We start from the raw sequence: 16,951 nt of genomic DNA on the forward strand, positions 1-16,951 counted from the left end.
CCACATTTTAAAGATGCGCTCGGGGGAGGGGGGTAAATCCCGGGGCATATCTGGACCACGTTGACCACATGCGTGGGGGCGCAATTCTCCACACATGACACAGTGACAGCAGTTTAAAGATGGCGGAGTGCATGGCAGCACGTTTGGCTTGCCAGGAGAATAAGATCCAGCGTCTCACCCAGGAGATCATTCATCTGCGTGATGGACTCATCGGGGCTAAGAACGTCTCCAGCGCTCCGGTCGTTACGCCGGAGCTGGAGAGACTGCGAGGGGAGAACGAGAAGCTGAAGTACCGGCTGGTGCACCTCCGGAGAGGTCTGCAGGCGGAGCGGCAGCTGGAGGCGGCGGGCAAGAAGCCGTCAGGAGGCCCCGTTACCCCCGGTACCTCCAGTACCCCCAAGGAAAACCAGAAACCCGAACCAAGCAGCCGCGCAAAGACCCAGGTAGCTGCGGTAACAGCCGTGGCTGAACTGTATGGTGCTTATCTCTAATGATATGAAGGCACATTAGTAGCTCTGTACTGAAACTAGTAAAGGACCACTGTGTCGCAACTCCACTAATATGAATAGATCTGACGCACAGTGTCAACTCATCTATTGTTGTGCAAATTAATTTACCATGACGGTAAATATAGTATGGTTCCAGACCGCTCACATGGGTGAACCCCCTTCTCTGCTCGTTGCAGGCGGCCTCCTCGTCTTCCGAGGCAAAGCCAAGTGACAAGGTGAAGAAGGAGAAGAAGCAGGACAAGGGCCAGGGTGCTGCAGGTCTGAAAGAGGTGACTAGACCATCCCGTCCAGCCCCCATTTACATCCTCTATCACTACCATCCATCCTAACCCTGGCTAACCTCATCTCCTTACCAGCGAAGTTCTTTTAGCAAAACATTGCTTGGTATGTGTGTATATGTAGAACCATGTGTGTTTTGCCTTTTACAAAACAGTGTAGTGGGACTCCTATTATCAACCACACTGAGGACTTCTCTAGAGAACATCCTTAAAATGCTGTCTATAATATCACCTCCCTTGTAAGGTAAGAGGCCCTTGCTCAGGGGCTAGGGCAGCCTTCCACTAAGGTGGCCTGTGTGTGTGTTAGAATGTAAAGCTGGCACATAAGTGTAAAGGCTAATACCCACTATCCTTTGTAATAAACCAGAGCTGAGCAGTGCTCCTCAGAGGTGGCTGAACCAAGCAGACGTGAGTGAGTGGATCGTGGTAAGATGTGATTGTTGTTGATGCTGACGTTGTTCTCCGGTTCTCTGGTTCTCCGGTCCTCAGCTGAGCCCGTCGCCCACCTTCATCGCCGAGCGCCTGGCGATGTACGAGCGGCTGAAGACGGAGAGCGATGCCTTGCTGGCCCGGCGCGCCGCCGACGCCCACCCCATCACCGTGGCACTGCCGGACGGACGCAAGGTGGAGGGCGTGGCCTGGGCCAGCACCCCCTACCAGCTGGCCTGCGGGGTCAGGTGAGCGGCTGCGCCAACTGGCTTCTTTTTTGGGGGCGGCCCGTGGCTCAGGAGGTAGAGCGGGTTGGCTGCTAACCGGAAGGTTGCTGGTTCGATCCCCGGCTCCTCCTAGCGTGAGAGTGTGGAGGCGTCCTCACCCTCACTGCTCCAGACGAGCTGGCTGTTGACCTGCGTGGTTGACTCCACCATCGGTGTGTGTATGAATGGGTGATTGCTAGGCAGTATTGTAAAGCGCTTTGAGTGGCCAATGTTCAGGATACTTCATGACGGCCTTGTTGTTTATAGTCTCTGTTTTGATCAATTCTCAGAAGTGAGGGACACACGCCCCAGATCGCCACGTGATCGGTGCGCGCTGGCGCCTGTCATTACGGTGGTTTTGGTTCACGCACAGCGAATATAAAAAAGGCGTTAGGCTATGAGCCCACAAAGACTGGTACCATGATGACCCACGGAGGTTATTTCAATTGTGGCTCGTCATTGTTCTAAATGAGTAGCCAGTGATGTGATGCTATTTATAGTGTGGGATCTGCATTAAAAAGAAACAAGCCATGTAAGATCAAGGTCAGTGAATCCATGAGGATGTCTCCAAGCCAGTGGTTCTCAAATGGGGGTACGCCTACCCCAAGGGATACTCAGGGGGTACTCAGTACTGCAGGGGGTACTCAGAAAAGTACCCAAGTACATGAGCAAGTTTAAATTCTGAAAGCTACAAAACGAGAAAATTAAATATAAATCTTAAAACATGGAGAAATGGTGTGGAGGCGGTCTCTGGTATAGTGGTGGTCTCTGGTGTGTGACCCGGTCGACGTGTCCCAGTCAGGGCCTTGCGGACAACGCTGTGATCTCCCGGGTCAACGGCGAGCTGTGGGACCTGGACCGCCCCCTGGAGGCGGATTGCTCCCTGGAGGTCCTGCGCTTCGACAGCCCAGATGCCCAGGCGGTGAGTGTCGGGTCGTGGGAGGGGGAACAGCACCACCTCCGGGGCATTCTTGGTCCATAGAGGCCTGGGTTTGACCCGCTGGTGACGGAACAGCCATCAAACCCTGGTTTGAGCAAGTGTGAGTGTGTTAGTGTGTGTGTGAGTGAGTGAGTGAGAAAGCGGAAGAGACTCTGGTGTCTCCTGGTAGGCCGATCCACTGTGTCCGTTGTCACCCGTTCCCAAGGTAACCACTAGGTTAGCGTATAACTGGTCGTTGTTTGAAGCGCGAGCGCAGACCGGTCGCACGCTGTGCTCCGTCTGCGTGGAACACGAAAAGAACACTTCTTATTTTGGTTTCACACAAAGAACAGTTTTAGTTTTTAACATTCAGCAGCGGGTTGGGCTCTTCATGTAGGTTGTGATGAAATGCTTAACACTTCATGTTCACACTTTATGTTTGGCCGGTTATTATTTATTTGTATAATTTTTTGTTAAATTGTGACCAAATTGTTATGCACTTCCTAGCGCCATTAGCCGTAATGTAATCTAGCATCTGAAAGAAGGAATACATAAAGGAACAGAATATAGTGGACCCGGGATGGCTTTAGGCTACGATCTGGTCTGGTCTGGTCTGGTCTGGTCTGGTCTGGTCTGGTCTGGTCTGGTCTGGTCTGATCCGGTCTGGTCTGGTCTGGTCTGCAGGTGTATTGGCACTCCAGTGCCCACATCCTTGGGGAGGCCATGGAGCGCTTCTACGGGGGCTGCCTCTGCTACGGACCCCCCATCGAGAACGGTTTCTACTACGACATGTTCATGGACGGACAGGCGTGAGTACCTGTTTATTAGGACATATTCCTCGATAGACAGATGCGTGTCCCTGGGCTTTGAACTCCCCTTCAGTTTTCAATTCAATTTCAATGAATTAAACCAAAGGTATTAATTAAGTATAATTATTGTATTTGAATACAGGTTTTATGCTTGCTAGCTGTAGAATATCAAGCGAGCTGTTTCACGTTTTTTTGTAAGCCTAGATGTAGGATTTGAGTCTTTATTTCAAGATTTATATTTTCAAGAAAACAAAGTATCTGCGGATATTGTTGACCAAAAGGAAAATAACATTAAGTAATAGTGGTTGTCAGCAGTAGGAGACGTGACATTGAGGCTTCAATGGTTCTCTGTGCGGTCTCAGGGGCGTGTCCAGCACCGGTTCTCTTAACGTTTAGTTCCCTGTGTGGTCTCAGGGGCGTGTCCAGCACAGAGTTTGGAGCGCTGGAGTCTCTCTGCAAGGCGGTGGTGAAGGACAAGCAGCCCTTTGAGAGGCTGGAGGTCAGCAAAGAGACGCTGCTGGAGATGTTCAAGGTGAGAACGCCCCCCAGGTCAGGGTGTATGGTGGGCCAGAGACACGCTCAACCATTGATGTAATACTTATTAGACAGCTTTGTTGAATACTCTGTTCTGATTGGTCAGTCACGGCACACAGCGTTATGTTGTTTCTGTGTAGCAGACCGCTGCTATGAATAACCGGCCGTGGATATCGACGCTTTTGCTAACCGTAGAATAGGACAAAGGATTTTCTTTTTAATACATGAAATATTTTTGGTCCAATTATTCTTTTCTTAGTATGTAGCAGCTAATAAGAGGGTAACGAGGAGTCATTTTCGCAAAGTTGTGCCACTAATGACCAGCTCGCTGTCCATTATACGTTAAATATACTGGGCAGCAATTGTATACATTAGACGTACTACACAAATAATTGAAAATGGGTGTTCCAAAACTACCAATTCTGAATTGTGCTTCTGATGAACAATCATCTTGTCAGTACTTTTCTTTGGTCACGTTTTTGCTCGGCACTCTGTCGAATACACTTTTCATCAGAGATGTTTTTAGAGTATGTATTTTCCCGTGTGTGATTGCCTATTCTCCAGAGCGATGGACCAAAATAAACCACTTTTCTCTTGCAGTACAACAAGTTCAAGTGTCGTATCCTCAACGAGAAAGTGACCACGGCCACCACCACGGTCTACAGGCAGGTGGACCGCCGACGCAGACGCACACGTCCAGCTCGCTGCCACAGCGCTCTGACTCTCTGTGTGTTCCTCTTGTAGATGTGGGCCCCTGATTGACCTATGCAGAGGGCCCCATGTCAGGCACACCGGCAAGATCAAGGCCCTGAAGATCTATAAGGTCTGTGGGGAAACGGTTCCTAGAATAGAGCCGCTCATGGGAGTGATTATGTGGTTCCTGTCCGGCGGTGGCGTGATTTGTTTTTGTTGTTATACAATGCATGTCGCAGCAATCTTGTTCAGCGTTGTGAGATTGGGGCTCCCACTTTCCGAGCAATCTTTTCCAAAAAGCAATATTTGCAAAGCAATCATACGGCGGTACTTTGTGTTTGCCGAAAAAGAAGCCGGAAAAAATGTGGTACCGTTTTTGAGCTCCAATTGGCATTCCCGGAAACTGTAGGCTCATTTGTAGATGAAAGAAGAAATTATTTATTCCTTGTTTACAAGTCATTGTATTCACTCCTCACTCTTTCTTTCTACATATTTGTTTAATATAATTTTTTCTTAATTATCTGATCCTCATTAGTAGAAGCACTCCAATGGACCTTCTATACTTCAATACGTCCTTCTATAGAAGGTCCTCACGATGACCTTTGACATCCCTTGTCTGGAAGTCAAAAGTCATCCATCCCTGATAGTCTTTGTTAAGGTGACCCGCTGGCTCTCCCCCGTTCCCCCAGAACTCGGCCACGTACTGGGAGGGCCGCGCGGACATGGAGACGCTCCAGAGGGTCTACGGCATCTCCTTCCCCGACACCAAGATGCTGAAGGAGTGGGAGGTCTTCCAGGAGGAGGCCCGGAACCGAGACCACCGCAAGATCGGCAAGGTGAGGGTTCTGAAAGGCAGCCGCCGAGGGACCGTCTGAGGGGCCCGTCCGGGGGGTGTGGCCCCTGGAGGGCCATGGTTCCATCGTTGAGTTCTGCCGGTTCTGATGTTTCTGCTGGTTCCATCGTTGGGTTCTGCTGGCAATGTGTGTTGCGTTCTCCCTGATCCAGATGTTTGACTCCTGGCAGACCCCCACCACTTGGCGTGATTTAGTGGTTGTAGGAATGTGTGCGGTATCAATTTTTCAAGAGCTTTGACAAATGGGTGTATAAAGCCTGTCATTAAGATCTTGTGGAACGCCAAACCCTGTTGTTAAGAAAACAGATTTAAACTATGGCAAGCAACAACAACAAATCACAAACAGAATTAGTTTTTTGGTTCTGTTGTGTATGTTTAATTTCAGTGCCTGTGTCCCCCTTTCCCAGTTTTTCCCTATGCTTCACTCATTCTGCTCGGTTAGCTTGTAGCACAGCCAGTGTAGCTCAAACCTCGACCCAACACTATTTGTTTTTTGTCGCCTTAAAAAAACAACTGCTTGTGTTGATGAGTAGAGACCTCAGTAGAGGGCGCTGTTCCCCCGCTAATAAATGGCACTGTGCGTGACATCTGTGAGTCATCGGAGCGCCCAGCTGGTTCCCCGGGCCGGTTCTGTGGTCTCCACGGGAGACCTTGGCTCTTATTAGCGCGCAGAACTCCTCATTCCAACCCAGACTGAAGCGCTCACTCCTGGGGGAGTAAGAGCCGATGGGTGTGAAGTGGCAGGGACACCACCAGCTTTGACTGAAGATCTGAGCATCTTGTCTGTTACATACACACACTCCAGTGCATACAGGCTTGGATATACGGAAAGACTCGGGTGGAGCAATATACTGTACACTGTCTATAACAAGAGTCTTCGATGACATTTTTCTCCTAGCAATAAAACATACTTCTATATGTTTTTTTTTTTTTTAACATTGTATTTATTGAGTTTTTCAGGTTTTATACAGCGGAACAACAAAAAAAAAAGGAAAATGCATGTTAAGGAAAGTTAAGATAATAACGGATCAACTTAATTATACATGGCATCTGCTGGGATCTGCTATGTGGTGTAAGCAGTACAACATATCTCCTTAATTTACAGCATCAGTTATGTTTTATATAGGTAAAGGAATATTTCCATACAACAAAAAACATAGTCTAGAATACACAAAAATGATACGTGCCATTGAATTTGACAATTCTTATATCCTAATCTGATAAGAACAGATTATTAAGGGGTGGCCCGGTAAGTAACAACCGCACCCAAGACAACCGTAGAATACAATACACATAACATTTTGAGTGATCATGAATAAATTGAGCCTTTTGTATACTTTCCAAATTATTAAAAGATAAGATAAAGAAGCAACAAAGAATAAAATAGAATAAATAAATATACAAAAATAAAACCCTAACCCTAAAAAAATAAAAAAAAATAAAATAAAAATTATAATAATAATAATAAAATAACAATAGAAAAAACAATTAGGCGGGACAGTACAGGTACACCCAGCTAAGCATTTGAGAAATCAATCCAGGCTTGCCATGTTTTAAGGAATCTCTGTGGATTACCTCTTACGTTATATGTGATCTTCTCCAATGGCATGCATTGGTTGATTTTGTTTACCCAATGTGAGTGGCTGGGAGGGTCCTCAGCAATCCATTTAGATAGAATACATTTTTTTGCAGCTGTTAATGCTAGACCAAAGAAGTGAGACAGATAGACAGAATTGAAATGCAGAGTAGAGTGATCTCCCAGTAGTACCATTGAAGCTGAAAGACTAAATTCCATGTTTAAGACCTTCTTAAGTGTATCTTCTATAGCCTCCCACCATAAGCCTAGCTTTGGGCATGTCCATGTCATATGTAGGAGGTTTCCAACTTCTATATGTTAAGTGTGGACTGACATATTGACCAACTTGAATTGTATTCCTATGATTTGTTTTTAGCCTTCATATCATTGACCTGAAAAAACCCTATTGGTTAAGTGAAAGTAGTTATTCATGCTAGTGCAGCGATCTCTTTCTCAATGCTACCGAAAGACAAGGTACTTTTGTCTTTGATGAAACTTTGAAACATATACTCATAACAAAAGGGTCAGGTTGAATGGATATGATTTTATACTCTTCCTAGTGTTTTTTGTATTGTACTGATACTTCACCAGGAGCCTGTAAAGTAAGTTAGAGATGGCTGAAATACCTTTGCTCTGTCTCTCTGTCTCTCTGGCTCCGGCTCTCTTCTCCCCCCCCCCCTCCCAGGACCAGGAGCTGTTCTTCTTCCACGACCTGAGTCCAGGGAGCTGTTTCTTCATGCCCCGCGGGGCCTTCATCTACAACACCCTCACCGAGTTCATCAGGGTAGGCTCCAGCCCCCTGGATCATCATTACACTCTACCACAGCCCATTGTATTGTGCTCAGAACTATTAGAATCCTTTCTTATCCTACCACCTAATCCTTATTTCCCTCTCGAGTTAATTAAGTGGGGGGGGGGGGACTAATCCTGGGTTAATTGGGGGACTAATTGCTCCACTTGGTAGTGTGAATAATTGCCCTCCATTGTGATGACTGCAGTGGAAAAGAACAAAATAAGGTTTTCAATTAGTGGTATCTTCAGTAGAAACTGCAGCAGTAGATATTATTTTAAAAACTGGAATGTGCTTTTAAGTTTTAGATAACCCTCTCATACCTTTTTTTTAGTTAAAAAGCCGTATAATTAAAAATAACCCGTAAAAAAAATTGGTTACAGGAGAAATCCGGTGTAAAATGGATCTGGGATATGTTTGGTATGATAACGAGATGGAATGCTCGTTTGGGAGCAAAAAGGCGCATATAGACGCATTCTTGAATTGGCTGTTTTTAGCCGATTCTACCAAAACACTATAAACTAGGAACGATAGGGGCATGTCTCATGGTAAAAGCTAAATCGCTATTTTGAACCACTTACAAGGCTAGAAGTAGGCCAAAACTTCTTTAGTAGTATAATAAGGGTCTTAACATATAAAACGAGGCAAGGACATTTTATACGCGCAATACCATCAGTAGTTCACCCGTTGACGGCATTTTGTCTTTAAGACTCGATAGGTAGATTGGCGAACACAGAGCTTGTGACATCTGTCAGCAACACGCAAGCTCTGTGTTCGCCAATCTGCTTGTCGAGTCTTTTTTGCTCCCAAACGAACCTTCCAACTCCTTATCATACTATACATATCCCAGATCCATTTTACACCGGATTTCTCCTTTAAAAGGCAATGAATCACGTACATGTGTTGTTAAATGTTTTCAAATGTAAAATATATGCGTATGGCTCAAACAAGCTAAATATAAAATAAGGAATATTGATATTCAACAGAATTTTATGTATTCCGAATATGTTCCTAAAACAACCTAATAGAAATTCTTAAGTGTGGCGCTGCATATTAAACAGACTTCATCCTGGGCGCCTGCGATCAACAAAGGTTGAAAACAGAACACTTATTGAACAACTTGTAGCTTTCCCCGTTCTGATTGGCTGATTTGTGCGGCACTGACCGGTGCAATCACAAAGGTGCACAGTATGGTCTGTTGAGAAGGTCTGTCTGATAATTACCCCAGGAGCCGCTGATTTTCCCCTTGTTGGGACCACCGGTGAGGCTCCGCGGTGGGCAGACTCTTATACCTTTAAGGCCAACAACAGGAGCTCTCCAGCCAGCCTCCCACACTGAGAGAGCCCTCATCAGCTGCTCTAAAGGCGCCCGTCATTGTTATGCATATCGGCCTTCCAGTCAGAATGCACAGCGTCTCTCTCTCATTAAGATCTGGGCTGTTGAAGTAGAATAGGTGAAGGACTCTGAGCAGGTATGAATGAATACAAATGGACTCCCATTTCTTTGAGTCAAAGAAGTGGTCACCAAAGCCACCGTATCTTTCTTTAGAAGGTGCCTTTCTTGGATTAGCCAAAGTTAACATCAAGTTCAACGCGTTATCAGCGTTGGGTCTCGCACCAGAGACTCATTGGAGGCTGACAGCCCCGCTAACGACACAAGGCAGCGCTCTGACTCCCACAACAAATGGATTATCAGAGTGTGATTTGTAGCTGCTGGCCTCCAGACCCAACACACGTCTGTACAGAGACGGACTTCGCACAACGTTCACACGTCTGTACAGACGGACCCTCCCTCACACACGCTGCCGATAAGCAGCTCCACAAGGCCGCCGCGTTCCTGCCCTCATCGTCTGTACACATCGCGGTGCGGCGGACGTCAGCGCCGTGACTTTTGTTCCCCCGGGGAGGGGTCGGGAGAGCGAGCCAACAGATTACTCGGCCGCACCCTGGTGTTTGTTTCTCCCTGGCCACGGCCCCGGTAAACATCCTGTCTCCTGCATGGCTCTGCGTCTGTGCCAGCGGAGCAGTTGGTGGCTCTTCTCTCAGACCTGGAGTGACTCAGTCTCTCTCCTAAGTGGTCTGGGGGAAGTCCGCCGGCGGCGTCGCACTCCTCGGCCGTGGATAATGACTGAGAGAGGAGGCCACCACCACCACTCTATCTATAGGAACACCGTGACTGGGTTTCCATCCCCGCTGCCAGCCAGTGGGATACCAGTCCTCTCTGTTTAATTGGAAAATGGTGAATGGACTGCATTTGTACAGCGTTTTTCCAACCAGTGGCCACTCAAAGCGCTATTCAATACTGCCTCACATTCACCCATTCATTTACAAATTCACACACCGACGACAGTGTCAACCATGCAAGGCGACAGCCGGCCCGTCAGGAGCAGTCAGGGTGAGGTGCAGACAACTGGACACGACATTCCGGTTACCAGCCAGCTCGCTGAGCTCCTGAGCCACATGTCGCCCCAGCTCAGTAGTGTATCATGCTGTGGTGATGCTTGTACAGAACTATGTCCTCAACTATCAATTATAGATAATGAGTGTCATGTGGGTCTCCTCTCCAGGATGAGTACTGGAGGAGAGGCTTCCAGGAGGTGTCCTCGCCCAACATCTACAACAGCAAGCTGTGGGAGACGTCAGGCCACTGGCAGCACTACAGCGACAACATGTTCTCGTTCCCCGTGGAGGACGACGTCTTCGCCCTGAAGCCCATGAACTGTCCCGGACACTGGTACCTCCTCCTCCTCCTCCTCTTCACACACTCTGACGAATTACTATGTAACCTTCAAAACGAGCTGTATATTTATACATAACATAATGATATTCCACAGTACGATTTTATATATAAGTATATAGAGAGAGATAGATGGAAAGAGATTGATAGCTATCTCATTCTCTATATCCTAATATTTTTTATTCTGTGTAGTTTGATAACATAATGGAGGGGAAGCCCGGTTTCTGTGGTTGTATAATGTTGATCTCCTGGGCGCTCATGCGTGAGTCCGGTCCTCTCACATCGCCCGGGAAACAGCCGGTTAATCCCTCAACTTGTTGAAAGACAGCTGGGGTCCAACTCCGCTTTTGCCATGACGCTTCCACAAACTGCTCTCAAACCTGAAAGAAGGAACCATGTACTCTTGAAATCAGGATCACTGCTTCGAAAAAATGTAGATAGAACAGCAGATAGGATGTTGTGGAAACAATGTGGGGAAGACACAGCGTTTGTTCTTCTATTAAAGAAGATCTCCATGGATGTCTACATGAGAAACATAATCCATAACGTGTGTGTGCACTCCGGTCAAATGCACCCATGGTTTCTCTTCTGGGTATTGTTAAGTTATTGATAAAGGACCACCTTACCTCTGATCAACCAGCTGACTCCATTACCCCCCTCCATTAAAGGCAAGGCGGGCAACTTTTTTATGCTTCACATAGAAACGTTGTCATACAATAGATAAGCTAAACTAATGAAAGTAAATAGATAAGTAAAAGAAAACAAAGGCAAAGGAAAAAAACTGTGTAGAGTAATAAAATAAATACTAGATAGATACTTAAGAGAATATGAAGTCAAAGTAAAAGATGTATTTAAGAAAAAGCGTCCCGTCCCGTCCCCCAGCCTAATGTTCAGCCACCGGCCCCGGTCCTGGCGGGAGCTGCCCCTGCGGCTGGCCGACTTCGGGGTGCTGCACCGCAACGAGCTGTCGGGGGCGCTCACCGGCCTCACCAGGGTGCGCCGCTTCCAGCAGGACGACGCCCACATCTTCTGCACCATGGAGCAGGTGAGCCCCCCCCCCACTCCCCTCCTCTGAGTTAAGTGATCAGTCACTCAACCCCCTCTATGGAGCAGGTGACCCATCAGTCAACCCCTCCCCCCCCCTCCATGGAGATGAGTGATCAGTCACTCACACCCACTCTATGGGGCAGGTGATCCATCAGTCAACCCCTCCCCCCCCTCCATGGAGATGAGTGATCAGTCACTCACACCCACTCTATGGGGCAGGTGATCCATCAGTCAACCCCTCCCCCCCCTCCATGGAGATGAGTGATCAGTCACTCACACCCCCTCTATGGGGCAGGTGATCCATCAGTCAACCCCTCCCCCCCCTCCATGGAGATGAGTGATCAGTCACTCACACCCCCTCTATGGGGCAGGTGATCCATCAGTCAACCCCTCCCCCCCCTCCATGGAGATGAGTGATCAGTCACTCATAACCCCCCTGTGGAGCAGGTGAGTTATGTCACTCGCCTCCAGGGCTGAGGGGGAAAGGCTGACTCCTCTGCCTCCAAAAAGGAAACATGAATTGGTAGAAAATCTGCGTTGTCATATTACTTGACTCATATTACTGGATATGTATTGTTCCTTTCCCTTTAATATTGCTTTGTTGAAAGAACAGCAATTTCACACACAATGTATCCAAAACATCCTTTTTACTTTAATAATTGTATGCACATTAATAAGGAAATCAGTCTCAAGAATACATCAGATGTTGGAAGGGAAAGTCAGTCTGCTGACTAACTAGTTTCATTTTATTCAACACATCAAATTGACAGTGGGATGTTCCAATGAGCCGCTGCCTCTGATTGGTCCGTGTGCAGATCGAGTCGGAGATGAAGGGCTGCTTAGACTTCCTGCGCTGCGTCTACGACGTGTTCGGCTTCTCCTTCCAGCTGCACCTGTCCACGAGGCCCGAGAAGTACCTGGGGGACGTCGCCGTGTGGAACCAGGCCGAGAAGGTTAACACCACGGCACACCCGGGGGAGCTCGGACTGGGCCACCTGATTGGTCACATCAAATGAGTGTGATGGCACACCTGGCTCAGATTCAAATCGTGGAAGGAATGTTGTGACGTTCTGGAAGCAGACAGCACTGTGTAGCCTCCTCCCTCACGCCCCACTGCCCCTTCTCCTCCCTAACTCTCCTAAAAATACCCCTCTTACGCACTTATTGTATGTTGTACATACTGGCACTTAATGTACGCACCTATTGTATGTTGTATTTTCTCTGGCACTTAATGTATCTTTGTTGTATACGGGGAATGGGTTAACCTAGCCATTGTTAGTTGCTTGGCACTTGGTTCTATGAACATCCTTACTGGACCGACAGAAGAAGGAGAAACAACAATATTTATCTGACAAATGTAGTTATTGTAAGTTGCTTTGGATAAAATTGTATGCTAAATGCCCTTAATGTAAATGTAAAGCAGTGGTGTAGACGTCTCGTGCCCTACTGCCTGACATAAGAGCGTTTATCACGTGCGCCCTGCCACTGGTCTCATGTTGACGTCTCTCCTTGTCTCTCCTGCTGGGCAGCAACTGGAGAACAGCCTGAATGAGTTTGGAGAGCCGTGGAAACTCAACCCAGGGGACGGGGCCTTCTACGGACCCAAGGTAGGACACATGGTTCTTTATATTTACTATACTACGCTATACTATACTACTCTATACTATACTGGAAGGGTGAACAGTGGGTGTCTATCAGTGAGCGGTTCCATCAGGCCTTTCCGAGGTTAAACGTGTTTGTCTACGTCGACGTTTCAGATCGACATCCAGATCAAGGATGCGATTGGCCGCTACCACCAGTGCGCCACCATCCAGCTGGACTTCCAGCTGCCAATCCGCTTCAACCTGAACTTTGTGGGGTGAGTCACCTCACGGACGGAGTGATCACACATGAACCCTCCCTTCTCTCTCTCCCCCCTCTCTCCCAACCCCTGAACTCTCAGCCTCTGTCTCTGTCTCTCTCTGGCTGCTACTCCAGCTTCCACACTAACTCACTCACTCTTAGTCTGTTAAATGGTCAGGGCATTCAATCAAGGAAATAGAATACCCTGGATGGAGGATATTCTCCCCAGAGACTGACTCTTCTTCCATTAAAGGCCCTGACACGTCCCCTCCGGTGTGTGAACTAATTTGATCTCAGCTGACTTGCTCCTCCAGGTATTCTCTACATAGGAAGAGTAATAGAACTCTACATGAACTCTGCAAGACTCGACTAGCAAGGAAGACTGAATCTGTCAGGCAAAGCGTACAAAGTACACATGGAGACACAGTGGATGTTCTCTTTTTGAACAAGTCTTACTGCTTTTAGTAGATGAAGGCAAAATGGGTAGCATGTGCTCTGATACACGTGTCCATCATGGTTTAATGATGCCATGACATGTATCTAAATCAACATGTATCTGATGAGATAAGACATTTAGTCATTTTGGAAGTTGGGAGTTAAATGGTGATGCATCGATTAAGCCGGGAACTGATTCATATTTAAAGAGTAACTGATTGATTATGGATATGGTGTATAATTAAGAAATTCATTCATTTTAATCTTGTAATTAACTTGATTTAATTTCAGGAGCATAATTATGAATATAACCAAGAAAATCAAAATCAGAACATTGTCAACTGTTTCAACCAGGGGCGGTCGAGTGAATTACAAACTGCTGTGTTTAACGCTGCTTTTAGAGGAGAGCTGATTCAGCGAGCCTCTCTGTCGTGTGCAGGAAGGACGGGGAGGACAAGGCTCGGCCGGTCATCATCCACCGAGCCATCCTTGGATCCGTGGAGAGGATGATCGCCATCCTCACGGAGAACTACGCAGGGAAATGGTACATTTACATTACATTCACATTTACATTCAGGGCGCCTTGATTATCTCACATTATGGGTGCCTTGATGAAGAGTTGAAGTAGTCATAATACTAATGAATCAATTTGCACAATGCAATGCAATTATTTCAGTGTAGCTTTTATCTCAAATAGCTGATAATAACGATGATGAAAGCATCCTGCTGCTTGCGGCTCGTTAGGCTAAAAGAAGAGGTGCCCAGGTCGTCTCCCTCCATCTCGTCGTCTGAGAGGCACAATGCCTTTTATCAAGCTTTGGTTGTGGTGGGTTCTTCAAACAAAGAATTTCCATGGATGTCGAACACAGGTCAATGGCTGACGCAATATAAGTGCGGTGCAGATGGACATTTGAATGTTAGTGTTTGTTATCAAATACAAATGCTATTGAATTGGAATACATGGGAGAATTAGTCAGTCAGGTGTTGAAGTAAAAGGATGTCATAGAAAATCACACACATGAACACACACGAATGCACACACGCACACAGTATTTCACCTTAGTTGCTGATGGGGTATGCAAACGCCAGCGTCTCCCATTATTAACAACATAACACCAGGGCTCATGAATCTATAATACAACACCTTGGTAGCTGTCTCTGCTTCAGTCAGCGTGCCCCTGTGCCATGGAACCTCTCCCTGATACGCAGCCCCTGTTCACCTCCGCCAGGCCGCTGTGGTTGTCCCCGCGCCAGGTGATGTTCGTGCCCGTCAACCCGTCCTGCGAGGACTACGCCAAGAAGGTGAGCCCCGCGCCCCGGTCTGATCCGCCCCCAACACAGACACATGGGCCTTTTAAATGGAGTGGCGTGTTTGTGTCTCTGTGGAGCGTCTCTCAGCTCGGCCGACGCCATGATTCTGTGATGCACTCGTGGATGGATTCCTGCTCCCTGCTTCAGCTGTTGGATGAGAAAGAATAGCCGATCATTATGAATCGTTAAATATATTATTCTTTATAAGACACCGACTGAATCATTTCACAAGGGGCCCCATCAGATCAAATTCCCCTCTGATTATCATGATGATGATGAGCTCCTATATCTCATGCCTCCCGGCCCGAGCCAGGTACTTCCATTTGCACTACAACAAACAGTTAGTTGTGTATCTGTTGTTTCAAAGTAGTTCTCCTGATATGAATCCGGTTAGAACCTCTTCTCTGCGTCCTCGTTGTCTGTCAGTCTGATCTTGTGCTCATGAGCAGTGCTTCTTCCTTTCAGACTTGTAAGCAGTTTGTTGAAGCAGGCTTCATGGCGGAAGCTGACTTGGACTCCAGTTGCCTTCTAAACAAGAAGATCCGCAATGCCCAGTTGGCCCAGTACAACTTTATACTGGGTAAGCATTCTCAATTCTCGATATCCTCAAGCAGCGCGTCCTCATCTCCTCCGTACAGCAGGAAATAGGGAGGTGCTGAAGGCTAAATTACTATTTATACAGAGGCATCAAACCAGTGGCCACTCAAAGCGCCTTACAATATTGCCTAACATTCTCCCATTCATGCACACAATCACACACCGATGGCGGAGTCAACCATGCAAGGCAACAGCCAGCTCGTCAAGAGCAGTTAGGGTGAGGCGTCTTGCTCAGGGACACCTCGACACCTTGAAATAGCAACCCTCCAGTTCCCAGCCAAACCGCTCTGCCTCCTGAGCCACATCCAGCCACATACCACCGACATGGAAATGAGGAATACTTGCGCAGTGATCATTATGACAACACAGAAACCTGGCCTTGAGCCAGCTGTCAATCAGACAGGGGGGCCAGTGGGGAAGGCTTTCCTATGTGGCAGAATCCAGTTCTCATGGGGCTCCACTGAAACTCTCTTCCCAAGCCTGACAAGTGGCCTCCACTGAGCTGAGCGGGGAGGGAGGGGGGCGTTGTTGCTGTGTGGAACAGCACGGCCATCTCACAGCGTTTTCTGTTGTTGTCGTGTGTCCTTGTGCCTTGGCAGTGGTCGGGGAGAAGGAGAAGATGACTAACAGCGTCAACGTACGGACGAGGGACAACAAGGTCCACGGAGAGCTGCCGCTGAGCGAGGTGCTGGCCCGCCTCAAACTGCTGAGGCAGGCGCGCTGCCGCAACGCAGAGGAGGAGTTCTGAGGGACGGCCGCCGCCAACCGCCTCGACTGGCCCTCGCGCACGAGGAATGAAGACCTCGGAGTCACCGGGAAGGCAGTCAGGAGAAGAGTTGGGGAGGGAATATCAAACAGGATGGCAAGGGGAAAGTGTACTCTAGTAATGAGGGAAAGGGATTAGAGGGATGTGAATGAAAGGGGGTTTGATTCAAAAGCACTTTGGCATGTGATGGTGTGATTGGTTAGAGCAGCAGTTTGTGGTCAGTTAGTTCGTTTTTGTTTTTTATTCATGGTATTTTAACATCAAACCTTTTGAATAAAATAACTAAATCTATAGCACATTTGAGTTAATACACTAGAATGCTTTGTTAAGGCAAGAGAAGGTGATGATTGTTATAGTATAGCATTGACTGAGCCACCCTTCTTCATTAATGAACATAGAATGAGATTAAACCTGTTTCTGGTGTTCTGTTGACGATGAGTCACTGAATTGAATAAAGATATTCAGATACTGGAACGATTCTATTCCTGAATGTTTTCATGCAGTCAAATGACTTGTGTTTCTGGCACCGTAATTTATTCAGAAATGTTCTTGTGGGGTACA

At 47.3% G+C, this 16,951-nt stretch overlaps 1 protein-coding gene across 2 annotated transcripts; it reads left to right on the forward strand.

Annotated features, from left to right (window-relative positions):
• Positions 1 to 119: 119 nt before the first annotated feature.
• On the forward strand, positions 120 to 16,783 carry tars3 (threonyl-tRNA synthetase 3; the record flags this gene model as incomplete). 2 transcript variants are annotated; one of them, XM_079736089.1, is made up of 19 exons in its annotated part: positions 120 to 443; positions 686 to 778; positions 1,277 to 1,464; positions 2,281 to 2,404; positions 3,086 to 3,210; positions 3,625 to 3,742; positions 4,345 to 4,409; positions 4,489 to 4,567; positions 5,127 to 5,273; positions 7,552 to 7,650; positions 10,223 to 10,389; positions 11,275 to 11,437; positions 12,255 to 12,392; positions 12,969 to 13,046; positions 13,197 to 13,297; positions 14,156 to 14,260; positions 14,946 to 15,018; positions 15,493 to 15,607; positions 16,224 to 16,783. In XM_079736089.1, the coding sequence occupies 19 exons, from the start codon at positions 120 to 122 to the stop codon at positions 16,370 to 16,372; spliced, it is 2,451 nt and encodes an 816-aa protein (XP_079592215.1). In that variant the 3' UTR covers positions 16,373 to 16,783. The 2 variants fall into 2 exon arrangements, with proteins under 2 accessions (XP_079592215.1, XP_079592216.1); XM_079736090.1 differs by lacking the exons at positions 15,493 to 15,607; positions 16,224 to 16,783 and having other exon boundaries at positions 14,118 to 14,260; positions 14,946 to 15,015.
• Positions 16,784 to 16,951: the final 168 nt, after the last annotated feature.

Source organism: Pollachius pollachius (genome assembly GCF_949987615.1).
Source record: "Pollachius pollachius genome assembly, chromosome: 5".
NCBI classification, from domain to species: Eukaryota; Metazoa; Chordata; class Actinopteri; order Gadiformes; family Gadidae; genus Pollachius; species Pollachius pollachius.